Here is a 27,159-nt window from a genome sequence, read left to right as displayed (position 1 = left end):
GGTGAGAGAGCACTTGCCTAAAATGTGGGATAGCCTGGGTTTAAACTCCAGCATGCAGAGCGGGTGTGGGAAGGCCAGCAGGACAAGTGAACCGTGCTTAGCAGGCAATGAAGGAGTGCATAGAGCCAGGCGATGCTAGTGAAGGTGCTTCAATGTCTGCACCAGGGGTCAAGTCCTCAAGCAGCCGAGATTTTCTGGACTTTCCTACATTGTTTGTGAATTCAGTTTGTTTGTGCAAGGCCTTGCCTGGGTGAGGGAAGATACTAACAAGGATACCATCCAGCTATCCATGACCTTCAAAAAGCTTGACGTTAGTGACAAGAAGAAAGCCAACTGTCATACAACTTAAAGACACTGGTAACTGAGTGAAGAAGGCAGGCAAGCGTCCCTGAGGAGGGGACATTTGGACTAAGAAAAAGGGAGGGTTTTCCAGGTAAAGAGAGGAAGTACTTCACTGGGGAAAACGGGGAATTGCAACGTGAAAGAACTCTGTGTGTCCAGGAAAGAGTTTGCAGGGGGAAAGGTGTGGAATGTGGCTGAAAATGACATGAGCCAACAGGCATCTGTGAACGCAGTGCCCGGTCTTTTCAAACCAGTTGCTTGATGTGCTCTGAGAAGCACTGGGAAAATAGAAATCCAAAGCATGGGAGAATCGCCAGACAGATGAAGGTAGACACCCGAGTCCACTGAAGCGTGACGTGTCTAAGAGGGAAGGCTGTGGGTTTCAGGAGCAGAAGGGAGGGTAGTAGGTCTTACTTGGAGCAAGGGAGGTCTCAAAAAGTCCAAGGAAGTTTTTGAAGGGGTTCCGATTTCATCTGCTAAGCACCATAGGCTTGTAAGCACAGGTGACCTCACCAAGTTACCTTTAAAAACAAGCTTATGAAACACCCAACAATAGTTTTCAGGGACCAGAGAGGGTATATATCACCGTGAACTTACCATTCAGACTCCTCACTCCCGGATGATTCCGAAATACATTTTGGTGGGCATTGTTTTTGTTTCTTGTTTTGTTTTAACGACTACATTACTGCTAGCCCCTGGGAAGAATCAAGACAGAGAGAGGACTCAGCCATTGTGGTCATTCATTGCTCAGGAAAGAATGTCCCTTGACCTTGAACAGTCATTGTCAAAGGATGACAATCCTACAATTCTGTCCTGCGTTCAAAATGCGTTTTGTATTCTTCTACATGAGCACTTGAAAATCATTACCTAATTTTAGTTTTAGCATAGATTCTTTCTTCCTTTCTTTCTCTTAGGTATTTACCTAATTTGTTTTGTACTGAAAGTTGAGCTCAGGGCCTTGCTCACAGTAGGCAAGCGCCTTATTCATAACTGTACCCCCAACCCTCTTTTCGATAACTTAGGAAGTTGGCCTAAGGAGGTTTTAAACTTGCCATCCTCCTGTCTCTCCCCTCCCAGTATCTGTCTGACACTTGACCCACCACTCATATTCACTTTGTTCAGGGGAGATATCTACATATTTGTAAACTTTGTAGCTTGAAGCAGAATCCTGCATGTGGAGGTGATGAACCCAACTGAAAGGTCAGTAGCTAGAATCTGTGCATGAGGCTTAATGAGACTCTGAACCTGACATCTGTTCATAACATGGGTAAAGGGTTCTTTGCCTAGTTTTCTAGAACCAAGTGCTTCTTTCTGTGGTTCACTGATCAATACAGATGGAAAGAACTCCTTGGACTTGATTGGACATTTGAGACTTCAAGAAGAATCTAAGGTTTTGGGAACAGGATGTGGTTCTGGGGTATAGCATTCGCCTGGCATGTGTAAGGCTCTAAGTTCAATTCCCTAGCACTGAGAAAGGAAAAAAAGTGTCAAACCGCCCATCTGAAGGGAGGGACAGCTCGACCAGTTGAGATCTGCCTTTAGCTGTGTATGGTGTACGATTTCTGGCTGGCAGTACGACGAAGGCAAGGGCATGAATAGGGTCCAGCTGAAGGGATCTCCTTAGCGTTGCCAAGAGGATGGGTCATGGCCGTCGGTTAACTTGCCGTTCAGATGTTGACGCTATATTGATCTTGGTGTGAGGAAAGAGGCAAGTCTGAATTCCTGCCCTGAGAGGCTCTGATAGCCCAGAGAGGGGTGTGGCTATGACAGAGATAATCCTTGGATGTCAGAGGCCAAAGTTAGAGAACCTTTCTCCTTTTGGGGGTGGAAAGTCACCTAGGTCTTTTTCGAGGAGATGGCTCTTGAGGTCAAGTGTACTGGATAGATAGGATTAGGCTAAGAAAGGGTCACTCGGGGACAGGATAAAGAGCAAGGGTAGAGAAAAGTTGTAAGTCCCATCAAAGGTAGAGCCTCCTTAGCCAGACGTTTTCCACAATCCCTCTTGGGTGTTTTGTTTCTAGTGTCTTGAATGATACATATCAGGTGTGGAACGAAATGTGTTCAGTACATGAATATGTGTCAATGTATTAATTACCCATCTAGCTGATAAGTACAAATCCATTCATTCAAGTGACTTCAAAGACAATGGCTTGCTGTGCCTGGGGCGTGGTGAGATTTGAGTGGATGCCAACCATGGAGGATGCAAGATTCCCTGGGGAGTTATTTTTTCTTTAGCAGCTTTGGTGAGACGCAATTCACACACCATACCTAATTGCTAATCACCAACTTAAAGCAGATAAACGGTTGGTTTGGGTATCTTCACAGAATCTTACATTCACCACTATTTGCAAGGCATCTCATTATTCTGTACCCCCACCCCAACACTCTGATCCTTTTAGTTAATCTGTCTGGCCATTCTATAGTGCCTATCTCAGACAAGTGCAAATCTACTTTTGATGTCTATATATTTCCCTACTCTGGACACTTCATAGAAATAGACTCCTGTCCTAGGTAAGTCCTTGTGTCTGGCTTCCCTTCACTACATGTAATGTATTCAAGGCCCATCCATACTATATAGCAGGGATCATGCCTCCTTTATAGCTAAATATTCTGTTTTATGGGTATACCACATACATCCATGCAATTATACACACATACATACATACATACATACATACATACATATGTACTATGTACATACATACATCTGTTAAGCACACAGGTTGTTTCTATATGAACTATTGTGAACATCCCTGGGCAAACTTAGGTGTAGACACAGGTCTTCGTTTCTCCTCGGTATGTACCTAGAGGTGACGTTGCTGTATCATGCAGAAACCTATGGATTAATCACTTGAGAAATTCCAGACTGTGTAACAAAGTAGCAATTCTATTTTATTTATATTCTTAGGGCAATGTATGTGTGCAAGTCCAATTTGTCCACCTCCCTGATACTCATCGACTGTGACTTGGATTAAAGCCACTTTGAAGGGCCTTGGAGACAGACTGAGAAAAGGTTCTGAGGCAAGAGTAAATCAAGAAAGAATAAATTCAGACCATTTAAGAAAACTAGTAAGTTTAGAGAATCCAGACAGAGGCTGGCTATAAGTGTGTGTGTGTGTGTGTGTGTGTGTGTGTGTGTGTTTGTGTGTGTGTATGTGTGTGTGTGTGTGTGTGTGTGTATGATTTTTTTAGTTCAAATATCTTATTTCCTTGTAGGCATTTGAACAGACTTTTTAATGGTTGTGGTTAGCACTATGAACACTTTATGGAGAACAGGTCAGGACTGCTATAGTATCCTCATGACACCTGTTTATGCTACCATGAATGGGCTTCTCAGCCATGTCCGGATGCCTGAAAATCACCCATCACCAAGCCTCTGAGGCATGGTATTTTGGGCAGAGAAGTCTCACTCTTAAACTAAAGAACTGAAGAGGGAGAAAATAATACTGAAAAATTAGGACAAAACCCAAGACAATCAACCTGGGATTATCAGAGGGAGTGGGTGTTTATTTCAATGGTGGAAGCCCAGGGGACCACTGCTGTCCTTTCCCTACCCTCGAGTCACTTCTGTCCCCACTTCTCCCACTCAGAAAATGAAGTTGGCTGATGTGCCTAAACCCCAGGGGACTGTTTAACTGTGGCCCTGGGGCTTCCCCCCTGGGTTTATCAGCTGAGAAAGTTTGCTATAACTTGGAGCGTTTGAAAAATAACCAACAAATACTATTGCATGATACAGGACACATGAATTCCAACTGTTAGTGTCTACCGGTACATGTTTACTGGCTCGTAGCTTCACACACCTGTTACACAGTGTGACAGTTCTTAAGCTGCAACACAGCCCCAAGAGGCCAAGGATGCTTATAGACTTGTTCTTTACAGAAAGTGTTGGGTAGGACCTAACGACTGCAAAGCCCCTGTAATTAGAAAATACTATCCATTTCTAAGCAATGTATCACCATAGTTTATCTTTGAATTAAAAGGTTCCTAACAATTATCCAATTCTCTCTCTCTCTCTCTCTCTCTCTCTCTCTCTCTCTCTCTCTCTCTCTCCACCCCCCACCCCTGTGTGTGTGTGTGTGTGTGTGTGTGTGTGTGTGTGTGTGTGTGTGTGTGTGATTCAAACAAATCCCAGTTTGGGTCGTTATCTATTTGTAAGGTGGAATCTAACCAGGATTAGGCTGCCCTCAAACACATATCTTAGCTTCCTGAATAGCTAGGACTATGTGTGTGCCCCAGTATGCCTGAGTCTTAGCATTCTTAGAGTGTGTGTGTGTGTGTGTATGTGTGTGTGTGTGTATGTGTGTGAGTGTGTATGTGTGTGTGTGTGTGAACAAGTGACTAATGTCAGAAGAGTTAAGGGACCACAGTTATATCCCTCATTCCTGATTCAAATCTTGGTCCTTTTAAAGGATATCCTAAAAATAATCCAGAACAGGTTCAAAATGAAAAGCAACGTAAAAAGAAAGAGCCTATCTTCTGACTCTGGTTTATGAGTCTCTTTAGTTTTCCCACATCCACCATGACCTTTCTGTGGGCCTCGGGTGGGCTGATACTTCTAACCAAGGGGGATGGATTTTCTCATCCCCAGCTAGGAAATAACCATCTTGACTCTCTCATTGTTTCGCCGTGCACTTTAGAACAATTGCCTGTGCTATTTTGGCACTTGTAGATGTGCTTACACCATAATTATTTTGCAACCCACAAAAGTAATTATAAAATCAAATAATTAGCTTCTAAACAAGCCATAACCCCGGAGATGGTTTGGGGAGGGGGGGGATCATGGGGTTTCCCGTCTGTAAGCTTTGCTTCTGAGACTGTGACATCCCGCTTTCTGTGTGCCCCTCACCTCAGTAGTGGTATCATTCCGAGTGCAATGGTGGTTTTCTCCTGAGTCCTAGCACCAGGCTTCTCTGGATGAAACACACTTGGCATAGCAGCAATGTTACAGGAACATGAACAGAGAGATGTAGATGGAGAAGGCATGGCCAGATGGATTGGCTGTGGCTGCTGCCTAGTGGTAGATACAAGCATGAGACCCCAGATTCAATCCCTAGTGCTGGCAAAAGGAGAAAGAGGAAGGGGGATGGGTATAAAATAAATAGAATTCTTCTGGAGATGGAAATTGTTAAAATGAAAACCAAATATCACAAACAAAGCCAAAAAGGAAACCTCAGCCTACCAGAATGTAATGCTAATTGCTGATTGGAATTATTAAGACGCTCACGGCGGCTAGACCTCTGGGTCTAAAGGGTGAGCTCACTACTCATAGAGTCTACTGCATAGCTAGCAGCCAGCCTTCTAGGCAAGTGAGAGCTGGGCTCCTTTTGAGGGACTTAAGCCTGGCAGTGGGTTTGTGGCAGTGTTGGTTTGATGGACAGATGCCAGAGTCTGTAATGGCACTCAATTCACATTGGGAATCTCATCATCTGGTAGTGGAGCTCCTCAGCATGGTAAAAGAATGGACCATAGAGCATGTGCTGGCGAGAGGAGCACCAAGGACCTGCCACACCTTTAAGAAGCAAGCTCTGCAAATTTCAGCACTCAGGGAGAGAGGAGTCTCCTCGCCAGCCACTGTAAACAAAGCCAGCCACTGTAAACGAAACCCGCCACAAGGCAGGAGCATCTTGTTTTGAGATAAGCACACAGTGAATCGTTTTGACTGCCCAAAGCCCTCCTGAATTCCCCCTTTAGAACAAACTGTATGCTACACTTTGCTCCCAGCCTTAGTATGGTTTATTCATATGCTGTTAATAAGTCCTTGGCTACCACCCAGACTCAAATTGAACACAGAGAAAATAGTCAACTATCCAAAGCCGAAAGAGCCCTTTACAGTGGGAGAAGTAAGAAAGGGCAGGTCCTTGGACCTCTCCCACCTTGCCCAGGGTCTTTGAGGTTAAACCTGTGCACAGAATCAGATTTGCCTTGGTAGGGTTGTAAGAGGTGGCTTTAGGATACCTGGCGAGCACTGAACTGTGAGCCTTGTTTTCTTTCTCATGTTATGCTGGAAGGTACAATGAAATAGAGAGTATTCAAAATGCAGTATCTTATGCAAGAAATAAAAAAATAATGACAAGAACCTTTCGGTAGAAGATCTATTCTCTGGAAGAAGAAAAGTACAGGCATCCTAAAAGACATGTATGCCAGAAGGAAGGAGCTGGCTGGCTGGAGCCTGCCTGACAGGCTCCTCAGACTGTTCTCCACTGGAGCCCACTTAGATAATGATGTATTATACAGTGGTTTTGTTGTTGTTGTTGTTGTTGTTGTTGTCTGGTTGGAGTTTTTTTTCTGTTGTTTTGTTTTTGCCTCTAGAATATGAACAGCCCCTTGTTATGAGCAACATCAAAGCCCTGGTTTTAATTTCATAGGGATATTAAGTTATCTGACAGAGCAGCTGTGACGTGTGTAAGGTTGAGCTGAGTGAGTTCTGGAGAGCAGGGGAATGTCTGTGTGTTATATCCCAGGTCAAGTTGCTTTGGGGGAAATCCACACCATGTCATAAATACATTAGCTAAAGAGTTACATCGAACTATGTATGCATGTGTGAGAACACAGTATTTTTTGATTCAGATTGTGTAAAGAATATTGTTTCCTCTTGTAACAACCTTGACACTCCTCTAATGAGAAAAAGGCATAATGTAATAAGCACGGAAATGCCAGAATGAAACTTAGCATTTCTTATACTGTTTAAAAAAATGATTTAAAAATAGCAGAACGAGGGCTATTGGGGAAGAAGAAAGGGACCAGTGAGAAAGGAGGGAGGGGAAAGGTAATCAGGAAAGAACATGACTAAAGTATCAACAGAAATAATCAACCTGTGGTCCCTGGGCCTCACACTTCCCAGGATAGCTATGGACATGGCCCACCTCATTTGCAGATGACAGTGTCCCATTGCCATATGGAAAGGTTGGGCGTACATATTATATATACATTGTATACATGCAAAAATGTCATAGACCTCTTATACACTCAATATGGTAATACAATTTTTATTCAAAATATAACCATTGTCTTTTAAAGGGCATCAGATTAAACTAAGGTTAAGATCAAGCATCTATTCTGCCTGCTCCCCTCTTGGTATTGCTAAGGACTCTGGAATTCCCCCGTGGATGTGTGAACAAACTTAAAGGACCCTACAGGAGCAGCATGGACCATGTAAGCCTGTGGCAGAGGGGCCAGGGTTCATTCTGGCCCCCCTCCCATAATTAGCTGTGAATAAAATACTAAAAATTTACTTGGAAAATACCTAGTCTTAAATCCCAGCAAGGTTCAGCTGAGAGGATTTCTCTCATCACTGTTCAGAAAACAGGCAGGGCTTATTTTTCTTGGACAATCCTTAAGAGTGCAGTTCCTGGCAGTGTTCACCACAGAGAAGGAATTAGCAGCCTCAGGGGATGAGGAAGCCAGAGCTAGGCTCCCGAAGCATTGCCAGACAACACCTGGAACACTGCCCCCCCCCCAACACACACACACACACACACACACACACACACACACACACACACACACACAACTTCTGTTCCCCTTTTTGTGAAATGGGGTGCAGGATAAGAGGACCAGGTTTATTTCCAGAGCCCTCAGAGAATCTAGGAAGCAGTCATCTGGGAATCTTTCACAGACTCACAAACCCAGAGGGGTTTTGTGATTTTATAAGCATGACAATGGCTTGTTCCATCCAGAAGGAGGATAAGGGCGAGCTTCTCCTTTCTCCTGAGGCTCTCCTCTCCATTGTGATGTGCAAGGATGGGGGTGGTGAACAGGCTGTGTGACTCACAAGGTGAAGGCACAGAGAGCAGCTAGAGGGACAGATACCATACTATTCCTGGAGCACCAGGATTTTCCTTATCCTGTGCCAGGTAGAGCCTTGTTCAGTCTATGCAAGTCAAAGGGCTGTCGCCCGCTTCTCAAGAGCGGTCGCTGGAGGCTGTTGTACAGCCTAGCCCATGGCCCTTTCTCTGCAGAAAGATCAAGCGTGGTTAGACTTAGGGTCCTCAAGGAAATAGGTTCTTCTTCAGGGTTCACGATTCTCTGCTTTTTTTTTTTCTGCCATTGCTTGACAGCCCAAGAGATTGCATAGAACTTTTACAATGAGTCACTGGGTATGAGACTTCCAGGTAAAGGACATTGAAGAGGATTAAGGACCAGTTGAGGATTAATGGGGGACTATATTGTGTCCCTTCTCTTGTATCTAAGACACAAATGCCTCTCTGCACTGATGTCTCCTTACAGAAATCCAGGGTCATTATTTGTTGAGATACAATTTTCTTCCTCTCACAGAAGTTTCCGTTAGTTTTAAAGTTATGAGAAAGTAACACTTTTCTGCTTAGTATCTGATTGTAACCAAACTGCTTTGTTCAGTTGCTAAGGTGGCAATGACAAATGCCTCCCTTGCTGATGGGAATATGACCTGGTCCAAATCCAGTTCCATTGACACAGAGCCAGCATTAGTAATGCTCTTCCCACCTAGAGCTCTGAAGTAGGGGTCTGGGGGAGTGTTCCAAGTCACTGTTTAGTGTCCCCTAAACCTCTCTAACTACAGTGTAAAAAATATCAAACCATAAATCTGTACTTCAATGTTGACATCTTCTGACTTCAATGAAATGTTGTTCAAGATGTGTTCTCCTGAAGCTTGCTTCGTGGGAAGGAAATAGACGTGGCATGTTCAAGACCAAACTAGTAAGGGGAACTGAGCTAGCTGTGTTAGATGGATGGTTTTAACCTGCAGCTCTGCTCTGTCTGTGAGCTTCATGAGTCTCCCAAGGTTATGAGTGTGTGTGCTGCTTTCCCCAAATTTATCCTATTCTGTTCTTCCTTTTGTTTATTTGATTGATTGGCTTTTGGTCTTGGGTAGATGGTAGTCCTGTGTGTGTGTGTGTGTGTGTGTGTGTGTGTGTGTGTGTGTGTGTGTGTGTGTGCATGAGTGTGCACACTCATTTATGTGGTAGCAAGGGGTCTTCTGAGATCACCCTTCACCTTATTTTTAATTTTTCAGCAATTCTACTCATTCTTGCATGCAATACATTTTGATCATACACACACACACACACACACAGACACACACACACACACAACACACACACACAAATCCTGCCTTAACTGCTCCCTGATCCACATCCCTACACCACAGCCACTCTTGAGGAATCAGAAGCTCATTAGTTTGACTAAAGTGGCCCGCAGGTGAGCCCCGGGGACCTTGCTGTCCTCCTCCAGTCCGGTGCCACCCCCATCACTGGGATTACAGGCAGATGCTCACCTGGAGTTTTACATGGATTCTAGAGATTGAACTCGGGGGTTCTTACTCTTGCATGGCAGCGCTTTACTGACTGAGCTCTATCTCCAGCCCCCAAACTGAGATCCACCTGCCTCAGCCTGCCCAACACTGGGGCTACAGATGTATATATTGTACCCGGAACTATTTAAAATATAGTTTTTGTGTTGGTTGGTGGAGTTTATCACTTGTTTGCTTTCTGTTTTGAGGCAGACCGTCACCATGTCACATTCTACTCCACTCTCAAAACCCTGCTGAACTTAGGTTCTGGCAAATCTCTTCCCTCAGTCATAGCCTGTGGGGTAGCCTGGACTATTGGTACACATTAGAGCAGGCATTTTTGTTTAGTTGGTTGGTTGGGAATCTTTGGCAGATATGATAGGTAACTAACGCCCCATAGGAAAGTTAATGTGTTACTCCAGATTCCTCTCCTAGCAAGTATGACACAGCGTTGATGGGCTGTGTCGCCACCATGAGAGACAGAGCAGCTAACATGTGGGTTCTGGCAAGCACTGAGCACAAACTGTATCATCATAGCCAAGAAGTGCCTGGACATATTTATTCAGTGACCTCTCGTTAGCAGACTTGTGGATACTAATCAAATTGTTGAATTGATTGTAAGCTTGCTTCATTCAGTCCACAAGGGAGGGGCTTCATCTTCTCCGTAGGCAAACTCTATGTTTCCATTCTGTGCCAGGCTGGGGCCTTGGCAACCTTATGACCTCAGTTCCTGGAACAACTTAGATCAGGGTATCTCAAGAATTTTACTCCAGTAAATTCTTTGTTCTTTGGAGGTGCCTGGCAGTATCCTAGCCTCAGACACATGGATGTCATGGCCATCCTCCTCCTTCTGCATCACCACCACTGGAACAGACAAAGCTGTCTTCAGACACTGCCCCTTGTCCTTGGGATGATACCATTACCTCAAGGTGAGAACTACAGACTAGGTTGGCTGTGCCAGGAGAGCTCACCAAAGCAAGGAATCAGCGTGGGTTTAGTCTCACAGGGAGGCTTTTTTGTGCAAGAGGACTGACTGGTTTGAACAGAGGAGGAAAGGGCTCCTTAGCTGGTAAATACTACGATACAGGTAAAGAGAGGGTAGAGAGTCACTCCCCTGGTGTTTTGGATTACAGACAACCTCTCTTACCCACTGGCCTCTGCTACCCCACTGCCAATTATCGGAGTTATCTCTGACTTGCCCTGGATAGGAAAGAGACACTCTTTTCCCTCATCGTGGTAGAAAACAAAACAAGGTTTGGAGGAATTAAGCGATATGCCTCAGTTTCTTAAATAGTAAGTGGGGTTGCCGTTCCAAAGTAGATCTTTATACTACAAGACAGTATTTAAGCCAGATGAACCAGAAGTCACGTCAGGCAGCTAAAAGGCAAGTCAGATACAGACACATCTGGCCTTAAGGGGGTTTACTACAGAAAACAGCAGCAGTTCTTGAGGGAGAGGGTAAGATGGGTTATATTCATGTTGCTGTGCAGAGGGACAGGGATGGCTGGAGGTAGATGGAGCAGCGTGAAGCTAGAGAAAATGTGGTGAGAGAGATCAATGGAGCTTAGCAAAGGTACTCATGGCTAGGTCAGAGGAAGGAAGTAGAGGCAAAGCCTTGGAAATGAGCATTTTTTTTGTCTGCCTGACAAAAAGCCAGTGTCACCCAGGAAGAGGGAGCCCTCAGTTAAGGGAATGTTTCTATCAGATTGACTCATAGATGGACCTTTGGAACAGTTTCTTGATTCCTGGCTGATATGGGAGGGCCCAGATCACTGTGGGCAATGCTACCCCTGTTCAGTATAAGAAGTCAGGCTGAGCAAGCCATGGAGAGCAAGCCAGGAAACAGCACTCCTCCATGGCTCGGCATCAGTGTCTGCCTCCAGGTTCCTGTTTGAGTTCCAGCTCTGGTTTCCCTAGATAACGGGCATGCAAATCTAATAATCCCCTTTCCCTCCAAGTCGTGGTGTTTAACAGCAATAGGAAGCAAACTGGGACAGTGACACACACCTGTCATCAGCATTCAGTGGGATGGATTCAGCAGTGGGAGGATGGTAGGTTCAGTGTTAGCCTGAGCTATGTAGTAAGTTCTAGGCCAGCCTGTGTCCCAAAGTGAGACGTAGGCTCAAGCAAACAGGTAAACAGAGGGACAGAAATGAAAGCTTAGAGAGGAGGTGAGTGCTAATTCCTACCACCCACCCAGGAAAAAAACTTGTAAACATGACCAGGAAGCAGGTTGGACCCCAGTTTATAGGAATTGTTCTTACAGAACAGTGTGCCTCTGGCCTCACATCACATCTAGGGGTTCTCGTTCTCTTCTGTAGCTCCCTTAAAAAATAGTATGGTGATAAAGGTAGGACCAGGACGGTGGCCATACTAGGCATGCTAGGCACCTCTGAACTCTACCCCCAGGCCGCCATGACATTTCTAATTGTTTAATAGCCGACGCTCATATCCTCCTCCTCTGAGGCAGCACACCCTGCTATTCTTCACCCTTTATTCACAAGCCCCTGAGTAGGCACCTCAGCTTTCTACATGTGGAAACCGAAGTTCAGAGCCCCCACTAGCCTGGGGGTCTCTAGCTCTTCAGACCTTGGCCCACATTTCTTGAGCAATCTGCTAACATCATCAACAACTTTTTCTTCGGTCATCTGGTGACAGCAAGAGTCTCTTGGTTTTTCTCATCTGAGTTGAAGGGTCTGAGTTTATGAATCCCTAGGCTCTATTCTCATGTTCCATGAATAATAAATTTAACTCTCTGGGCCAACCGGACATGATTCAGCTGCTTAATTCAGTATAGGGAAAACGTTTTTCTTTTCAAATGAAATGGTTTTCGACATTCCTTCCTATTAGAGACCTTGGTTATCTCCCCTGCCTGAGGTCTTGCAGGACTGTGAGCTGAGGGCATAGAGAGTCACCTGTTTACCTGTGCCTTCCTTGGGGGGTGGGGGTGGGGTATAACCATGTTCGTTGATTTGAAAATTAGATTATGACTCTCGTCATCGTCGCCATTGTTGTTGTGTGTGGTGCTCATGTGAATAGAGGCACACAATTGCCAAAGCGTCCCCATGGAGGTCAGAGGACAGCTTTCAAGTGTCAGTTCTCTCCTTACACTCTGGGATCAGGATGAGCTCGGTTGTCCAGCTTGAATGGCAAACACCTTTACCCACTGAGAGATCTCACACTCCATGTTTTCTCCATTAAAATAAAAGCAAAATAAAATCTGGCATACAACTTGTCATAAGGAGACGGATCTTTGATTTCATTTGTTTAATTTATTCTCATAGCGAAGAAATCAGATTTTCTAAGTTCATTTGTCAATTGTTGCCTTTGTTCAACTAAAAAGAGAAGAGAAATTGCTTCCCATGGGCTGGGGAGGAAGAAGGGTGATCACTGGGTGGGGAGCTCTCCCGCCAGGTAGAAGTGGGGCATTCTAGTGAGCTAGTCGGTAGTGTGGGGATCATGTAGATTGGCAGTGCACTGGTTTTGAGGAGTCAGTAGGAAGGAATTTCCACTATGAAGAAATGGAGATAATAGTAAAATAATGTAAACATTGGGATGGATATATTACACAATGGCTTGTTACTGTACAACTTCTATATTTTTGTATATCCATTAAAAATGATTCCATTTGAACTTTTGTAAAACAGTCCTTCCTCAAGATAGATACCAACAGGGAATGGCCCTGCTCACCATAGTGACTGGAATCGAAGCTGTTTAACAGCACAACATCGAGTTGATGTTATTTATAATTGAAGAGTTTAGTCAGGTGCTAAAAAGCCTTCTCTTTAGAGACCAGAAGATAGTAAAAGTTCTACACCTTCACTGTATGGTCTCTGACCCATACGCCAAATTCAGCCATAAGCAATATAAACAAATGGATATGGCTACATGCCAATAAAACTTTATTTACAAAGAACAGCACACACACCAGGTTTGAAAGGGGAATCATAGGTTGTCCAGCCCAACTGTTCTCCAAGGTATGATAATCCAGGCAGAGATCCCAGATATGTCACTTGAAGCTATGTGACCTTCATTAGATTGTGATTCAGTTTCCACGTCTCTAATGGAATGAGTCTGCTGGCATCTGCATATTGGGTTAGGGTTAAGATTAAATGAGATTATAATAGCCAGGAACCAGCACAGACCCAATCATCTAATAAGTGCTCAGGAAACAGTGTATATTATTTTAAATGTTTTCTCTCTTCACGGTCTTTGTATTGCCTGCTTTTCACTGCGTTAGCGAATTGACATGGAACCGTCACTTGCGAGTGCTTTCATCCAATACTCGTTTGTGCTCGCCTGTCCGTATCTCCCGATTTCTTGAGTTTGAAGGATAATGTATATGTTGGTGGTTTCTACCAGCTTGTGAGCATAAAATCCCCAGGCACAGGACCTGGCATGCAGCCCAACATGCTGTGCTGATGTAGCTAATGGGTGGAGGGAGGAAGCGTGAAGAATTACGAGATGAAGAATGTGGGAAAGAATGAACTAATGCCTTGGAAATCGTGTGGGATTTCAATTAAATAGGAATTCTGATGGGGGAGATTTTAGCATTATGTGTGCATAAATAGCCCAGTTTTTCACATGTGGAATCAATTAACCACTTGGCTCTGTTAATTAGGGATTCCCTGAAGTGGAATCCATCGCTCATAAACTAGGAACATTAAAACCCGTCAAAGCGCTTGCTTTCCAAACGATCTATTTATGTTGTAGCTGAACCAAGAAAGATAAATCACACATGCAAAACAGCTGTCTGCTGGGGTGAAGAGCACACACAGTCCGTCCTACAGACTGAGGAGGCTCACTTCGAACAGTCCTTCCTGAGTTGAGTCAGTGAGCAACTCAGAGGCAACGGAGGACCTTCTGTACACATAGCCTCCAGCTTCTAGCTGGGCGCATTCTCAGATAGAGAGAGTAGGATAGCCACAGCTTTACTGAGGACAGTTGAGTGAGTCAGTCTTCCCTGTTGAGGATACCCTTGTGCACTATGGGATAAACATCCGCTTTCTCCCCTCGCCCTAGATTGCCAGGAGCAAACCCTCACCTCAGCCAAGCTAATAGGCAATATTCTTAGGCATTGCTTAATGTCTGATGGGGGACAAACCCATCCCCAAATCGCAAATCATTGGTACAGACAAATGATTTAAGACTGTCTGCAATGAACAATTGATAACTTATCTCTATACATCTCTGATCCACAGCAGAGTCTAATTTTCATATATGCCAATCATTAGCCTAAGGGGTGTGCCTAAACCTGGAGGACCTGATTGTTATATATCAATATCTATAGATATATCTATGGATATAGATATAATGTTTTAATTTTTAAATCTGGTGTTCCTGGCTAAATAGTATCTGTCATAGGTAGATCTTAAAATGTGAACACTTTATTGTATCATTTATTCACTCTGTATCTTTATGTAGATTGTCCAGGTAAATAATTGATACTTTTCACCATAGTTAATCATTGCGGCTGTAATTCTAACCAAACACTGCTGTAATCTCTTGAAATTAATTGCATTTAAGTTTTTAGGCAGAGCAATATAGATTTAAATGTGTATTTTTATTTGTGTGTGTGTGTGTGAGAGAGAGAGAGAGACAGACAGACAGACAGACAGACAGACAGACAGACAGACAGACATGGGCATGTGTAGGGGTGAAGGCATCAAATCCAGAGTTACTATAAGTGGTTACAGTTGCCCTGTGTGGATGCTGGGAAACAAACTTGGGTCCTCTTTGATAGTAATATGCTCTCTTAGCCACCACTGAGCCATCTCTCCATCCCCAGAATATATTGTAATTAATATGATTTGCCCCATATCAGTGGTAAAAAGATTAATCCTTTATGGTGCAGTGACATATCATACAAGCATCAATTGTGTGAGTAATGTGTCAGATGTGATGTGGACAGGAAGAGGTTTGCATGTTTGAATGAGTCCTATCTCTACACAGATGCCTTTCAGGTCTGAAGTATGCTTGCTATCTTTAGGGAACCTTTCATCTACTAAAATAAGAGTAGTACTCACGACCTTGAAGCAGGGATCCGAAATGACCACTTTGTAAAAATTGCTTTTGCCAACAATGACAAATGAAATCAAGGTTTGTCCTTACTTGCTCTTTGACCGGACACTGCCTAGAAGTGCGACTATTTCTCCTCTATAAAGCAAGCCAGGCTGCAGGGAAAGGTGAAAGGTTAGCATTCACATCAGTTCATGGAGATACTTACGTTAGGCGATGCATGTACATTTCCATGTCAGTATCCAGGAGCATTACAGAATTTGTTAGTCTAATAAAATGTCACAATTTCACTACCAGGAAGCAATTCAAAAATAGTCTTATTTACCGCAGTAAAATAGTCATGGTTATACTTTCCTGATACTGTATAGCTGTGGGATAAATTCTGACAGATTATTTTCTGAGTCTATTCCTATTCAGCATTCATTAAAGAAAGAGATCTTGCGCTGAGCATGGATACTTTGAGATTTTATTGTGGCCCATTGTATTTTAAATCTGAGCATTTCTAAAAATATGTTTATTTTTGAGTTTTCCATATTCTCCTCCCGTGTCTGTGGAGTTCATGGAGTATAGATATACACACATGTGTATGGCGTGACCTGGCGCTGTTGCCTGCCCCTGTTTGCCTGGGACAAACTGAAAAACATAGGACAAAGCCATTCCTTGTTTGTCAGCCCTCTATCCTTGTGAAGCCACTGCAGGGCAGTGGAATAAACCCCATTGCGGCCACGTTCACAGTCGTATGTTCCTGATGACGCTTTTCACCTGTTCCAGGTACCTGGGATATCTTTGCTTATGAACACCATGCTCTAAACTGGGTGTTGTCTCAAACTTCTGAAGATAAGTTCAAATTTTGCTGTTACTGTTTTCATTGTTGTTTTGGACTTCTGGTCAACATCTGTAGTTAAAACAGTTGGATGTGGTGGCCCCCTTCTATAATGCTAGCACCTGCAAGGAGAAGCTGAGGCAGGAGGTTTGAGAGTTCAAGACCAACCTGTGCTACATAGTGAGACCTTGTTTCAAACACTAAGACAAAACCGTCACTTTAAAGCTGGTGGCACAGCTGTGTGGCAGCCTGTTGGCCTGGCATTCAGAAATCAGCATCACATATATTCCTGAGTGTTATAAAATGAACCGACCTGCTGTCCAGATTTCCTGCCCCTTCAATCTTATGGTGCAGCCACTTAGAGAAAAAGAAAAGCAGCCCATCCCAGCTTGTCTCAACAAAGGCACTGGCTACAGTTTCTACACAGGAGGATAAATACAGAATTGCTACATAAGGGCCACACAGAAAGAACCAGCAGCACTCTTTCACTCTTTATAATTTAGTATCTTCCCCCAGCAAGACTCCTACATATTAAGAACACAAAATTACCTGCCAGTTCTTAACCGCGAAATGTGCAGTGGCCATACCCTCCGCACCATGACTTTTTGGCAGGGCCCTGGCTGGGAGAAGTAAAGAGTATTCTGATCTCACTCTCTACCCCTTGTATTTCTTTCCAGTCCAACTACACCACAGCTCGAACTCTGTTTTCCATTTTGCGTTCACTGAGTAGTAAGTGCATATCCTTGATGTATCCTAGCTAATGTTATCAAGAGAATGAGGCAAGGTCTAATCACCAATTTTATGGACAAATCTCCCCTAATCAGCCATCTGTGAGGAGGCCCCATTAAAGTAGTGGGCCCTTTGACAGAAAGCTGAATGTAGCAGGCACTGGCAATTATGTTTACAACGGTCATACAATGCTTTTATTTCTAGCTGTTTATCCTTCTCGGCTAGCCTGGGAACAGTTGGTTCAGTCTGTCGGAATCTGGAAACCTGATGACACTGAAATGACTGCATCCTATATGGTGCCAGGATACTGGAGAAGAGCTACGGCTCTGAGGATGGCTGGAGGGCCATCCTCCCATTTCCCCCAGAGTGCTCTAAACAAAGAGACAGTTTATGGTTTTTAATAAAATGCTCTACAGTTTATACCAAATATAATAGAGGAAAAAAATGACCCCAAGAAATAGTTCTTCTAAAATCCTTACATCTTATTTTCAAAAGCGTCTGAAAATTGGTTTCTATAGATCTCTCTGAACAGTAGATTCCTATTCTCTCCCACCACATACAGTTTGAGTTGAGCTCGTACAAGGCAGGTGCTGATGCGTTGGACAACCCAATTCTTGCTAAAGTATTTAATACAGATCTTCTCCTCCAACCACTTCCTGTCATGATGTAATTTATCTTAAAAGGTCAGTTATCTTCTGCCTGGTGAGCTGAGAGCCTCTCCCCAGTGGGTGTGGCTGAATGACTGCAGCTTCTGGTTTGAGGTCGAGGTCTTTTCTGTGACTTACATAGAAAATGTGTTTGTCAAACTGGCGTATTCTAACTGTGAAGACTTCTCCATTAGTCAAAAGGGAATCTTTAGTCTGGCTTGCCCTCCCGAGTTGACTGTTTTCTCAAATCAGCAGAATTCTGTAAGTCCCCTAACTTTTTATAACAGTCAGAGGGAATGATGATATTTGCAATAGAGCCAGCATAAATGTCAGTATGTATTTATGGGGGAGAATATGAATCTACTGGTCAGACTAAAAGAACCAAAAAAAAACAAAACAAAACAAAACAAAAACAAAAAACAAAAAGGGAAGAAGTGGATCAAGCAATTAATAGCTTCCAATGTTTCCTGAGGGACTGTTCAACAAATATCAAAGGCAGTTATAAGAACTGTGAAAATACTGGCTTCCTGGCACCCAGTTTTCTTCTGTCTCTCCTCCAGATCTCGAGCCATTTCCATTTAAATAAATTCCTCAGGTTGCCTCAGTACACAGTTGGGAATATGCTTGAATTATTCTTGGCCTTTATGGTTAATTTAGCTATAAAATTAAAACCCAAATTATTTTATTTTCCCAAAATAAAAACCAATTATAGATTTGTCTTATTTGAGGAGCCAGCGTGTTCTGATGCTGTCATTTGTCTATAAATACTATATTCCCATTCTTTATTAGAGTGTCATTTTCATGTAAATTAAATGCTAAGGGATGAAAATAGATTTAGCATCCAATTGAAGCTTAGATTTGTTTTTTGAATCCACCATACCATTTTAGTGCATTTTTAACTTCCTGCTAAAGTTATTCCTACAACTGTATTTTAGAGTTTAAAGAAACTCTCCAGTTATAGCTTGTTGAATACTAATGCAAGATTTATTATGCTTAACATATGAATCTATGTGCATTTTATTATAAATTTATAATAATCATTAGGCTCTTAACCCCGGCCAGAGGTAAGCTTGTGTAATACACAAACCTATAAGTAACACATATTATTCCCAGTTTTAAATAAACCGGTCACTCCAGGACCAGGTTTGTCAGTTTCCACAGATGTGTAAACTTCTTCTCCATGCAGATTTGAAGACCCTAGATTCTCTCATAAGAGCAAAGAGAAATCAGTGAGTCCTCAATCCAAGCCCATGATATCATGATAGCTACTGTGCAAACACTTGGGAACAAGCAGCATAATAGACAAAGTAGTTGTGATACAGGCAACTGGTCTACCAGAGGAAGGCTGCACAGAGTTAGCAATTAAGAATCATTTCTGAGAAGTATGGGTAAAAATATTGAATCTGATTGGAAGTATAGGGAAAACTGGCATTGGAAAAAAGCCAAAGAACTTCTCTCAGAACAGTTAGGCAGTAGGCATTGACAAAATGAAAAAAAAAATTAAAATGATTACAACCAAAAATCACTCACTTTAGGCACTCGGTTTACATATCAGTCTTGGAAGCCTTTATTCATATGCAACACTCTCCTATTCTCCCCTATGCTGTTGTCATCTCCATTTTATAGATGTGATAAAGACCAGAACGGTAACTTGACTGGAGTCAGACAGTTAGCACTGTATCAGAGAGCCTTCTAAGCTAGAAGTATGAATTTAGAAATAGCCAGGTTCTCCTTATTAATTAAAGCCACGGGAATGAATAAAGTAGCTGAGGAAGAGTTAGCCCTGGGAGAGTCAAGGGCTATGATTTAAATCAAGTACACAGAGAAGGAGAAATGTTGTTCGAGGTCAGAGGGGTATAATTGTGTGTGTGTGTGTGTGTGTGTGTGTGTGTGTGTGTGTGTGTGTGTGTGCGCGCGTATGTTCCACCTTAAGATCAGCTTCCTTTAAATGAATATTCAAATGTTGGAATGAAAGTTATGAAGGGATTTAGATTCATTACAGGCTGAGAAACAGCTTACAAAAGTTCCTGAGATTCTGCCAGAGAAAAGGAGAGAAAGATTTGAACACGTCAACACTCCATATATACCAAAGCAAGTAACTTTCTTGCACTGGGATTAAGTCCAGTACACAAAAGTAAAATAATATAGAGATATTACAAGTTAAATAGGTATATATCACTTCTTATAAAAGAAGTGCATAGGCAGTCATTCAAAGCTGCTAGATATAATGGCCCACAAGATGTTACTTGATCACTTTCTTCATAACTTTAAAATTATACCTGTTCTTCCCAATGGCTGCCATGTGCCAGCCATTGATTGAATCTCTGCTGTAGGAACCTTAAGAGAAAAGGAGACTGATGGACTGTCTAGTCTCTTCCCTTTAGACTTATCTGGAGACAATCAAAACTGGCTTAGATCTCATTGATCAAAGGTTGATCAGTGCAGGCCACACCTGTAGTGATAGGAGGTTAAGAAACCATCTTTGAATGGGCAAAAATCAATCTTGTGTTCACTATAAAGGAAGGGGAAAAGAAATTCTGTGGGCCATTGTCAATTTGTTCTTTGGTAAAGAGAGGGTGATGTGCTGTGTGAAATGGGTCTGGGGTCTGAAGAAAATTATTATACAATCTAACTTATTTTGGAAAGTCAAAATGTTTTATTTCTGCAGAAGGGTATGTAGTCCCATAGGAATCAAACAGGCATGTATACCCAGTGGGAGTCCCCACTCTATTTTTATCTCTAACAATAAACAGGACCCCTTTGGCTCACTCTGAGTGGTCAGAGTTTGGCCTCATACTCCTATATTATCAGCTAATTTAAAATGACATAGTCAATGAGCAGAACGAAGTTTGGAGCACTAAGTGAAACCTTAAGTATAGACTTTGATTTCATTAAGCGCTGACCCTAGAGGAATCTGAATTTTTGTCAAGTGGGTTCTTGACAAAAAAATTTTTAATGAGGTTCTGTCTTATTTAACAGTTCCTTTTGTATTTTTCAAACATAAACCATCTCTCCTGTTGGTTTATCATAAGGAGGCTCCAACGTCATCATAACTACCCAAGTGTTTAACAACGGCCAACCACTACTTTTATGGTCCGTGTGAGCTATCTGTTGACTCTCTTGTATACTATAGGCACGTCCATACAGAAGTTAGTACATCTCACTGAGCAGTAGGGTCAAAGTTAGGAACTGTGGCTTAGTGAGATTGTATAGCACAGGTCTTGCATTTCAGAGACAGAGCCTGACTTTCCATAGCAGTTTCCCAGTAGCCCACATGGCTCTTTGATGAGCTCCAGAGACACCTTCCCATTGAGCAATCACCTGTTCCCTGCTGAGCTCTGTACCAGACGAAGACTCTTCCAGTGGATAAAGTAGAAACCTCATCAGGAAAGACAGCTGTGTATGTCATTAGCCCAGCTGGACCTCACTGTCTCCACTGGCAAGGAGAATAAGAAGGATGTCAGGCCAAGCCAGATTGCTATTCCTCATGGAGGCTGTGTTGGAGAGAGGTACTATGCCATTCAGACAATAGCTCCTGGGGTGGATGAAGTTTCAATAGACAATTTCCGTCCTAGAATTTGCATATTGCTTCCACATTCTCAGGCATAAGTCTAGATCAATGAGTTTTCTTTTCTTTTTTTCTGAATGTAAGTCTTGGGAAGTCAAGGATGCCTCCAGATACTGATGGTGTATTGAAATTGGAACTTGGATTGAGGACCTTGGCTTTGTTTGAATAATGCTCTTGAAGATCATTCTGCTACAAAGCCAACACTCTCCGTCTTTCAGCACGTAGATTCTGGGTATGTTCTCTCAGTTCCACAGATTCTTCTGTGATTTTATTTTAGGACAATTCCTCAGAATGGTCAATAGTCCCATGTATTGGATTGTCTGATATATGCTTGACAAATTATAACATTATAACCATATTCTCTACAAGTATCAAAAAATTGCATGTTCAAGTCCCTTATGTAAAAGGCATAGTATTTGAAAAAAGCCTGTACACAGTTCTTAGATAATAAAAATCATCTCTAGATGGTTTATTATATAGGATTTGATGTCATTGGTGTATAAACAGTTATTATATTGAATGGAGTATAACAGCTTATGGAATGATGGCAAGAAAAGTGTGTACATGTTTAGTAAAAGCCAAACTCCTCTTGAGTACTTTCAAAGTTAGTTCACTCCTTATGTAGATATAGAAGGCCAACTGTACTTCCCTCAAAAGATCCAGAAAGGACAGGTATGGGGACAACAGTTGTGATGTTCAACCTGTTCTTGCAGTGCTCCTGCTTGTTCTACAAGACCCAGTGCCTTATCAGTGCTCAGACATCCTGGAAAGAAGAGATGGGAGTGCAGCCTAGTGACGCAGCACCTACCTAGCATGCACACAACCCTGGTTACCACCCAAGCACCACAGAGATAAATTAACTAGTCAATAGTAAAGTTTTGCAGAGAGAAGGGACTTTACAAGTTCAGCTGGAACTAATTTAGTCACAATAATTCTCATTAAGAAAACCTGGAAAGAAACTGCCAAGATGCTATATCAATTAGAATGCCATATTGCAAGGAAATAGGAGAAGATGGTGGACAGATTGTAAGCCCAAATTCTAGCAAAATTCCCCTTGAGCAACTTGTGAAGGAGTCTCAGGTGAGACTGCCATTCAGTTACTTGCACTGATTCTTGGCAGAATGGAAGGGCTCCATTTCATGGTCATTAACTGTGTTTTCTGATGCCCTCCAGCCAAGACAGAGCAGCTCCCATGAAAATCCAAGATTCTATAGATAGAGCAGCAGGCCTAAGCAATCAATAACTAAACTGTGAAGCCAGACAATATTTATTGATCATTTATTAAATAGGTTTGCATGCTAACCTAATGATACATATAATTGGCATAATAAATGCCATTAATCCAATTGAAGTTAACAAAAATACAGTTCTGAGATGCTAATTTGCATAAAGTCTTAGCACTAAGTGATGATGAGTATTTATAGCTTTGAGGTTCAGAGTCCAAATTCATACATACATATATTTAGTCATAAGAATTCTAAAATATTAAAAAAAAGTGCCAAAGGGAAAGTGAATTCAGTTTTTACTTTTAAAAGATTTATTTAGTTTTGCTTTATATATATGAGTGTTTTGCATGTATGCGTGTGTGCTCGTGCATGGTGTACATGCATAGAGCTGCAGGGACCAGAAGAGGATGAACTGGAGTTATAGCTGGTTGTGAACTGCCATGTGGATGCTAGGAACCGAGCCGGGATCCTCTGCACTAGCATCAAGTGCTCTTGACTGTTGCGCCATTTCTCCAGACCGCTAAACTTCTTATGGGGCAAAATTGGCCAAGAATTTATCTTGTTGATAGCATTAAAATTCTAACATCTTCCAAGTAGAAGAATAATTAATGGTCATTAGAGATGGGACTAAAGGAAGGGCATTTGCCTCTGAAAATGAACTAATAGAACCCACTGTCTATGTGTGTTCTGAGACAAGGGGAAATAGAAAATTCCTTGTAAAATTCTTTGCAAACACGCAGACAAGATTTCTTGCCTTCTGAGCACTAGTCAAGATAAGCCCAATTAGAGCCATTGATGGTAACACATCCACCTAGAAAGGGGAGAAAGAAAATCAGGTTATTTTACCAAGAATCAATATCCTGGCAAAAAATATCCTTCCTAGAAATCTTGTTTAGATTCCACATATTCACTAGAGGAATGATAAATGGCACTACAAACTGGTCTGGGAGCTAACGGGAGCCACATAAGGAAACTGTCATGTCATCGGAGGAAGGAAATGAGAACTTGGAGCCGAAGAGGAAATAGACTAAAGAATGGTTCGTAAATGGAATGCATGCTTTGATATGATTCTTTGGCATCTTGCTCTCAATAGACAGGCCAATATCAGGAAATCTTGGAACAAGCTCAAGGATGATATAAGACCTAAGAGTGTATGAACTTTGACAGGACTGATGGCAAAAAAAGTCTGTTTGCAAAGGGCTCATACAGCCAAGCCTTCAGTGTCTTCAAACCACTCCCATAACACAATGTGTGAGCCATGCTAAACAATTTCTAGAGTCAGGAATCCTTTGCATTCATTTAATTGTGTGTGTGTGTGTGTGTGTGTGTGTGTGTGTGTGTAGAATGTATGTGCATGTGTGTGTGTGCGTGCATGTGTGTGTATGTGTGTGTGCATGTGTGTGTATGTGTGTGTGCATGTGTGTGTATGTGTGTGTGCATGTGTGTGTATGTGTATGTGTGTGTGCATGTGTGTGTATGTGTGTGTGCGTGCGTGTGCGTGCGTGTGTGTGTATGTGTGTGTGCATGTGTGTGTATGTGTATGTGTGTGTGCATGTGTGTGTATGTGTGTGTGCATGTGTGTGTATGTGTGTGTGTGCGTGTGTGTGTGTATGTGTGTGTGTGTGTGTGTGTGTGTGTGTGTGGTGCCTCACCTGTTATGTGATGGACACAGGGAGACTTGTGGTCAGTTTTTTTCCTATACCATGTGGGTCCCTGGAATCAAATTCCAATCATCAGCCTTGGCAATAAGCGTCTTTACCCACCAAGCTATTCCAGCAGCTCTAGACAGGAATATAACTCCCTGTATAACTGGGTGCATTCTGGGCAAGCCTCTTGAGTGCCTCTTTGTCTTCTTTCTTGCAACTGTCTAATGCAACAAACAAGACATCAGTGCATCATTGGGCATACAAGAGCCTGTAAGATCTTCATAATGTCCTGTAGGGAAACATCAACTAGTCCTATATGTAATTGACTTGGGCTACCAAGGGTTAAAGTAGGCTTAAGAGATTCATAACAGACATTCTCGGAGCCTTTAAAAGGCTAATTTGTCATGTGATGTAATGTGTGTCAGTTGTAATTAGAGGGAAATAAAGTTAGGAAAATGTATTCCTATTGGATGGAGATGTTTGGGAGATCCAATGAGATAGAATGAGAATCTGGTATTTCGAATGAATCATATGAACGCTGGGTGTTTAAAAGAATTCCCAGTGATCTGAAAGGTCAGGACCAGAAGATACCCAAGCTTCTTCTTAGCAGTCATGTTCCACATTCAGCACTTCTGATACGGAAGAAGATTCACTTTAACCAGTGTTCCTGTCTAGTCTGTGTGCTGTCAGGTTTGCGATCAACTGGTTAGAGAACTCTAGGCACAGTTGAGACTATGCAAAGTCTGTGCCATTTCCCAAGGCACATGCAAATAGTGAAGGGATACTCCATCCCTGGAGAAGTTGCTCTCTGTCCTGTTGCCTACCTGGTATGGAGAAGCCTTTTCATGTTTACTTGGCCCCCCATAGGGACACACTTTCTACCACAAAGGGAACTGTCAGGATATGCCTGCTGTGTTGACATGCCAAAGTACCTGAGAAAAATCGACTTAATGGAAGAATGACTTTAGCCCCTGATATTAAAGGCTTTGGTCCGCGGTCAGTCACCAGCTCTGCTATTTGAGGACTTGCCATAACACGTCATCAGTGTGCATCACAAGAGACAGCACATGGTAGAGTAACACTGCTCATCCCACACTGACCAGGAAAGAGAGAGATGGGAAGGGGTGAGATCCCAAAAATACCCCTCCAGGCTACAACTTTGGTGACCTAACTTCCTCCTATTAGGCCTTAGCTCTTGACAACTTTACCACATTCCAACAGGACCATCAGCTAACACTGTACCTTAAACATATGGCCTATGGGAGCATTATGATCTGACTCAAAGCAACTGCTAATCCCTCTAAGTTGATAGTATCCCTACTTCACAGAGAAAGCACTGGCGGAACACTCTTAGGATTACATGGTGAATTTGGTTTGTGCAGTAGGCTTTGGTTTAAGTTAGGAGACTTTCGACGCAGTTGAGACTATGTACAGTTTTACAAATTCATGTCCTTCCCTTTGGTGTGCAAATAAAGAATGGGTCCTAACTCAGCCTAAACTAAGTGGAAGAGAGAACTGTTGGCTCATGAGAGAAAGGTGTCCAGGGTTTGAATCATCTCAGGTTCTGCTAGAAGCAAGGTTCCATGTAGCATAACAGTGTCTTGTCACCCAAATCACCCTTGGTTCTCTTCTCCTGTCCTGACTCAATTCTAAGTCATTGTTCCCCCTCAAAGTGGCAGGAAGGTCACCTGCAGCTCTGAGCCACAGGAAAAGTATGAACCTGAGGACTAGATGCTTGTTTTTATAAATAAAGTTTTATTAGAACACTGTGTTGTACATTAGTATAGGTTGACTCCTTCCATGGGGCAACATCAGAGATGAGCATTTACAATGGAAACTATCTGGTCCATGAAACCTAAAGTGTGTTTACCTTCTGGCTTAACAGAAAGAGCTCACTGATCTCTGTAGGAGATATCAGGCTTAGCTGAGGTTTGGTTTGACTCTGGAAGGCACAAATTATGTCGCTGCAAGAACATTAGACCTGATGAACGAAGAGTCCACACTATTTAAAGATTGCCTATGGATTAACACGGGCTTTCCACACTCATCTGCAAGCTAAACAGACAAGTTCTGCTCCCAGGTCGTGTACAGTCTGTGGATCAAATGAGGGAGAGCTTGTTTGCTGAGATTCTTGTAGCCACTACACACGCCTGTGGTTGAAGATTTAAATTCTGGGAGCTGAGACAGGGATTTTGTGTTGAATGTCTCAAGAGGAACCCTGCTGATAACCTCTAGCATTTTGGTAATTGTAACACTGAGTCTGTGTCATTGAAGGTTTAAATGGGAGCTACTTCTCTGGCCTGGTAACCACGGTCTGCCCTCCTGACTGCCTATGGTCATGGACTAGAAATAGCCTCATTTCCAGGCCATTCTTCTGAAATGTAAAGCATTTGACATAAGAGGATCGTCTCTTCTCTGCTTCTGGACTGCTCACTAGTTAACCAAAGCTGGATGAAGACCTTTCACTCTGTAGCTCCAGTGTTGACTGTGGCGATAACACGTCTGGTCTGTAACCCCTCACAAATTGTAACCTGTCAGGTAAGAGTCCCAGCAAGCTCGAGAATTGAGTCTCATTGCTTGCTCTCATCCTTGAGTAAATCACTGGAGGTAGAAGGCAATTGGCCAGCCCAGGGCCACATGGCTATCTCAAGTATTAGGATTAAGGCCAGATTCTTTGTGAAACCCCTGGGAAGAAGCCCCCTGATGGAGGCTAAGAAGTCAGGTTCACCATAATCTACCAGGGGATAAATTTGGACTCACACTGCCTTGGTTTCAAAATTAACATTGTTCTAACTCTACACAATGTATAGCATTTCCTAAGAAGCAGGTTCAAGGTTATTCCAGTCTCAACTGGCACCTGCTGCTCTTCCAACCCTAGTTCACAGCATAGGCAAC

General features: G+C 42.7%; 1 protein-coding gene across 25 annotated transcripts in view; it reads left to right on the top strand.

The window, feature by feature from the left end:
• Phactr1 (phosphatase and actin regulator 1) overlaps nucleotides 1-27,159 on the top strand; it is a 477,602-nt gene that overhangs the window by 247,307 nt on the left and 203,136 nt on the right. For 6 of the 25 annotated variants that reach the window (XM_087590501.1, XM_087590495.1, XM_087590504.1 and 3 more), the window contains exon 2: nucleotides 21,477-21,624. Coding sequence is in view for 2 of the 10 variants with exons in the window: in NM_001440176.1 (NP_001427105.1) it covers nucleotides 10,431-10,536 (106 nt within the window). In the remaining 8 variants the exon portion in view is untranslated. 25 annotated transcript variants of the gene reach the window in all.

Source organism: Rattus norvegicus, chromosome 17, assembly GCF_021556685.1.
Source record: "Rattus norvegicus strain SHRSP/BbbUtx chromosome 17, alternate assembly SHRSP_T2T, whole genome shotgun sequence".
Classification (NCBI taxonomy): Eukaryota; Metazoa; Chordata; class Mammalia; order Rodentia; family Muridae; genus Rattus; species Rattus norvegicus.
This window is presented reverse-complemented; position numbering and strand designations above follow the sequence as displayed.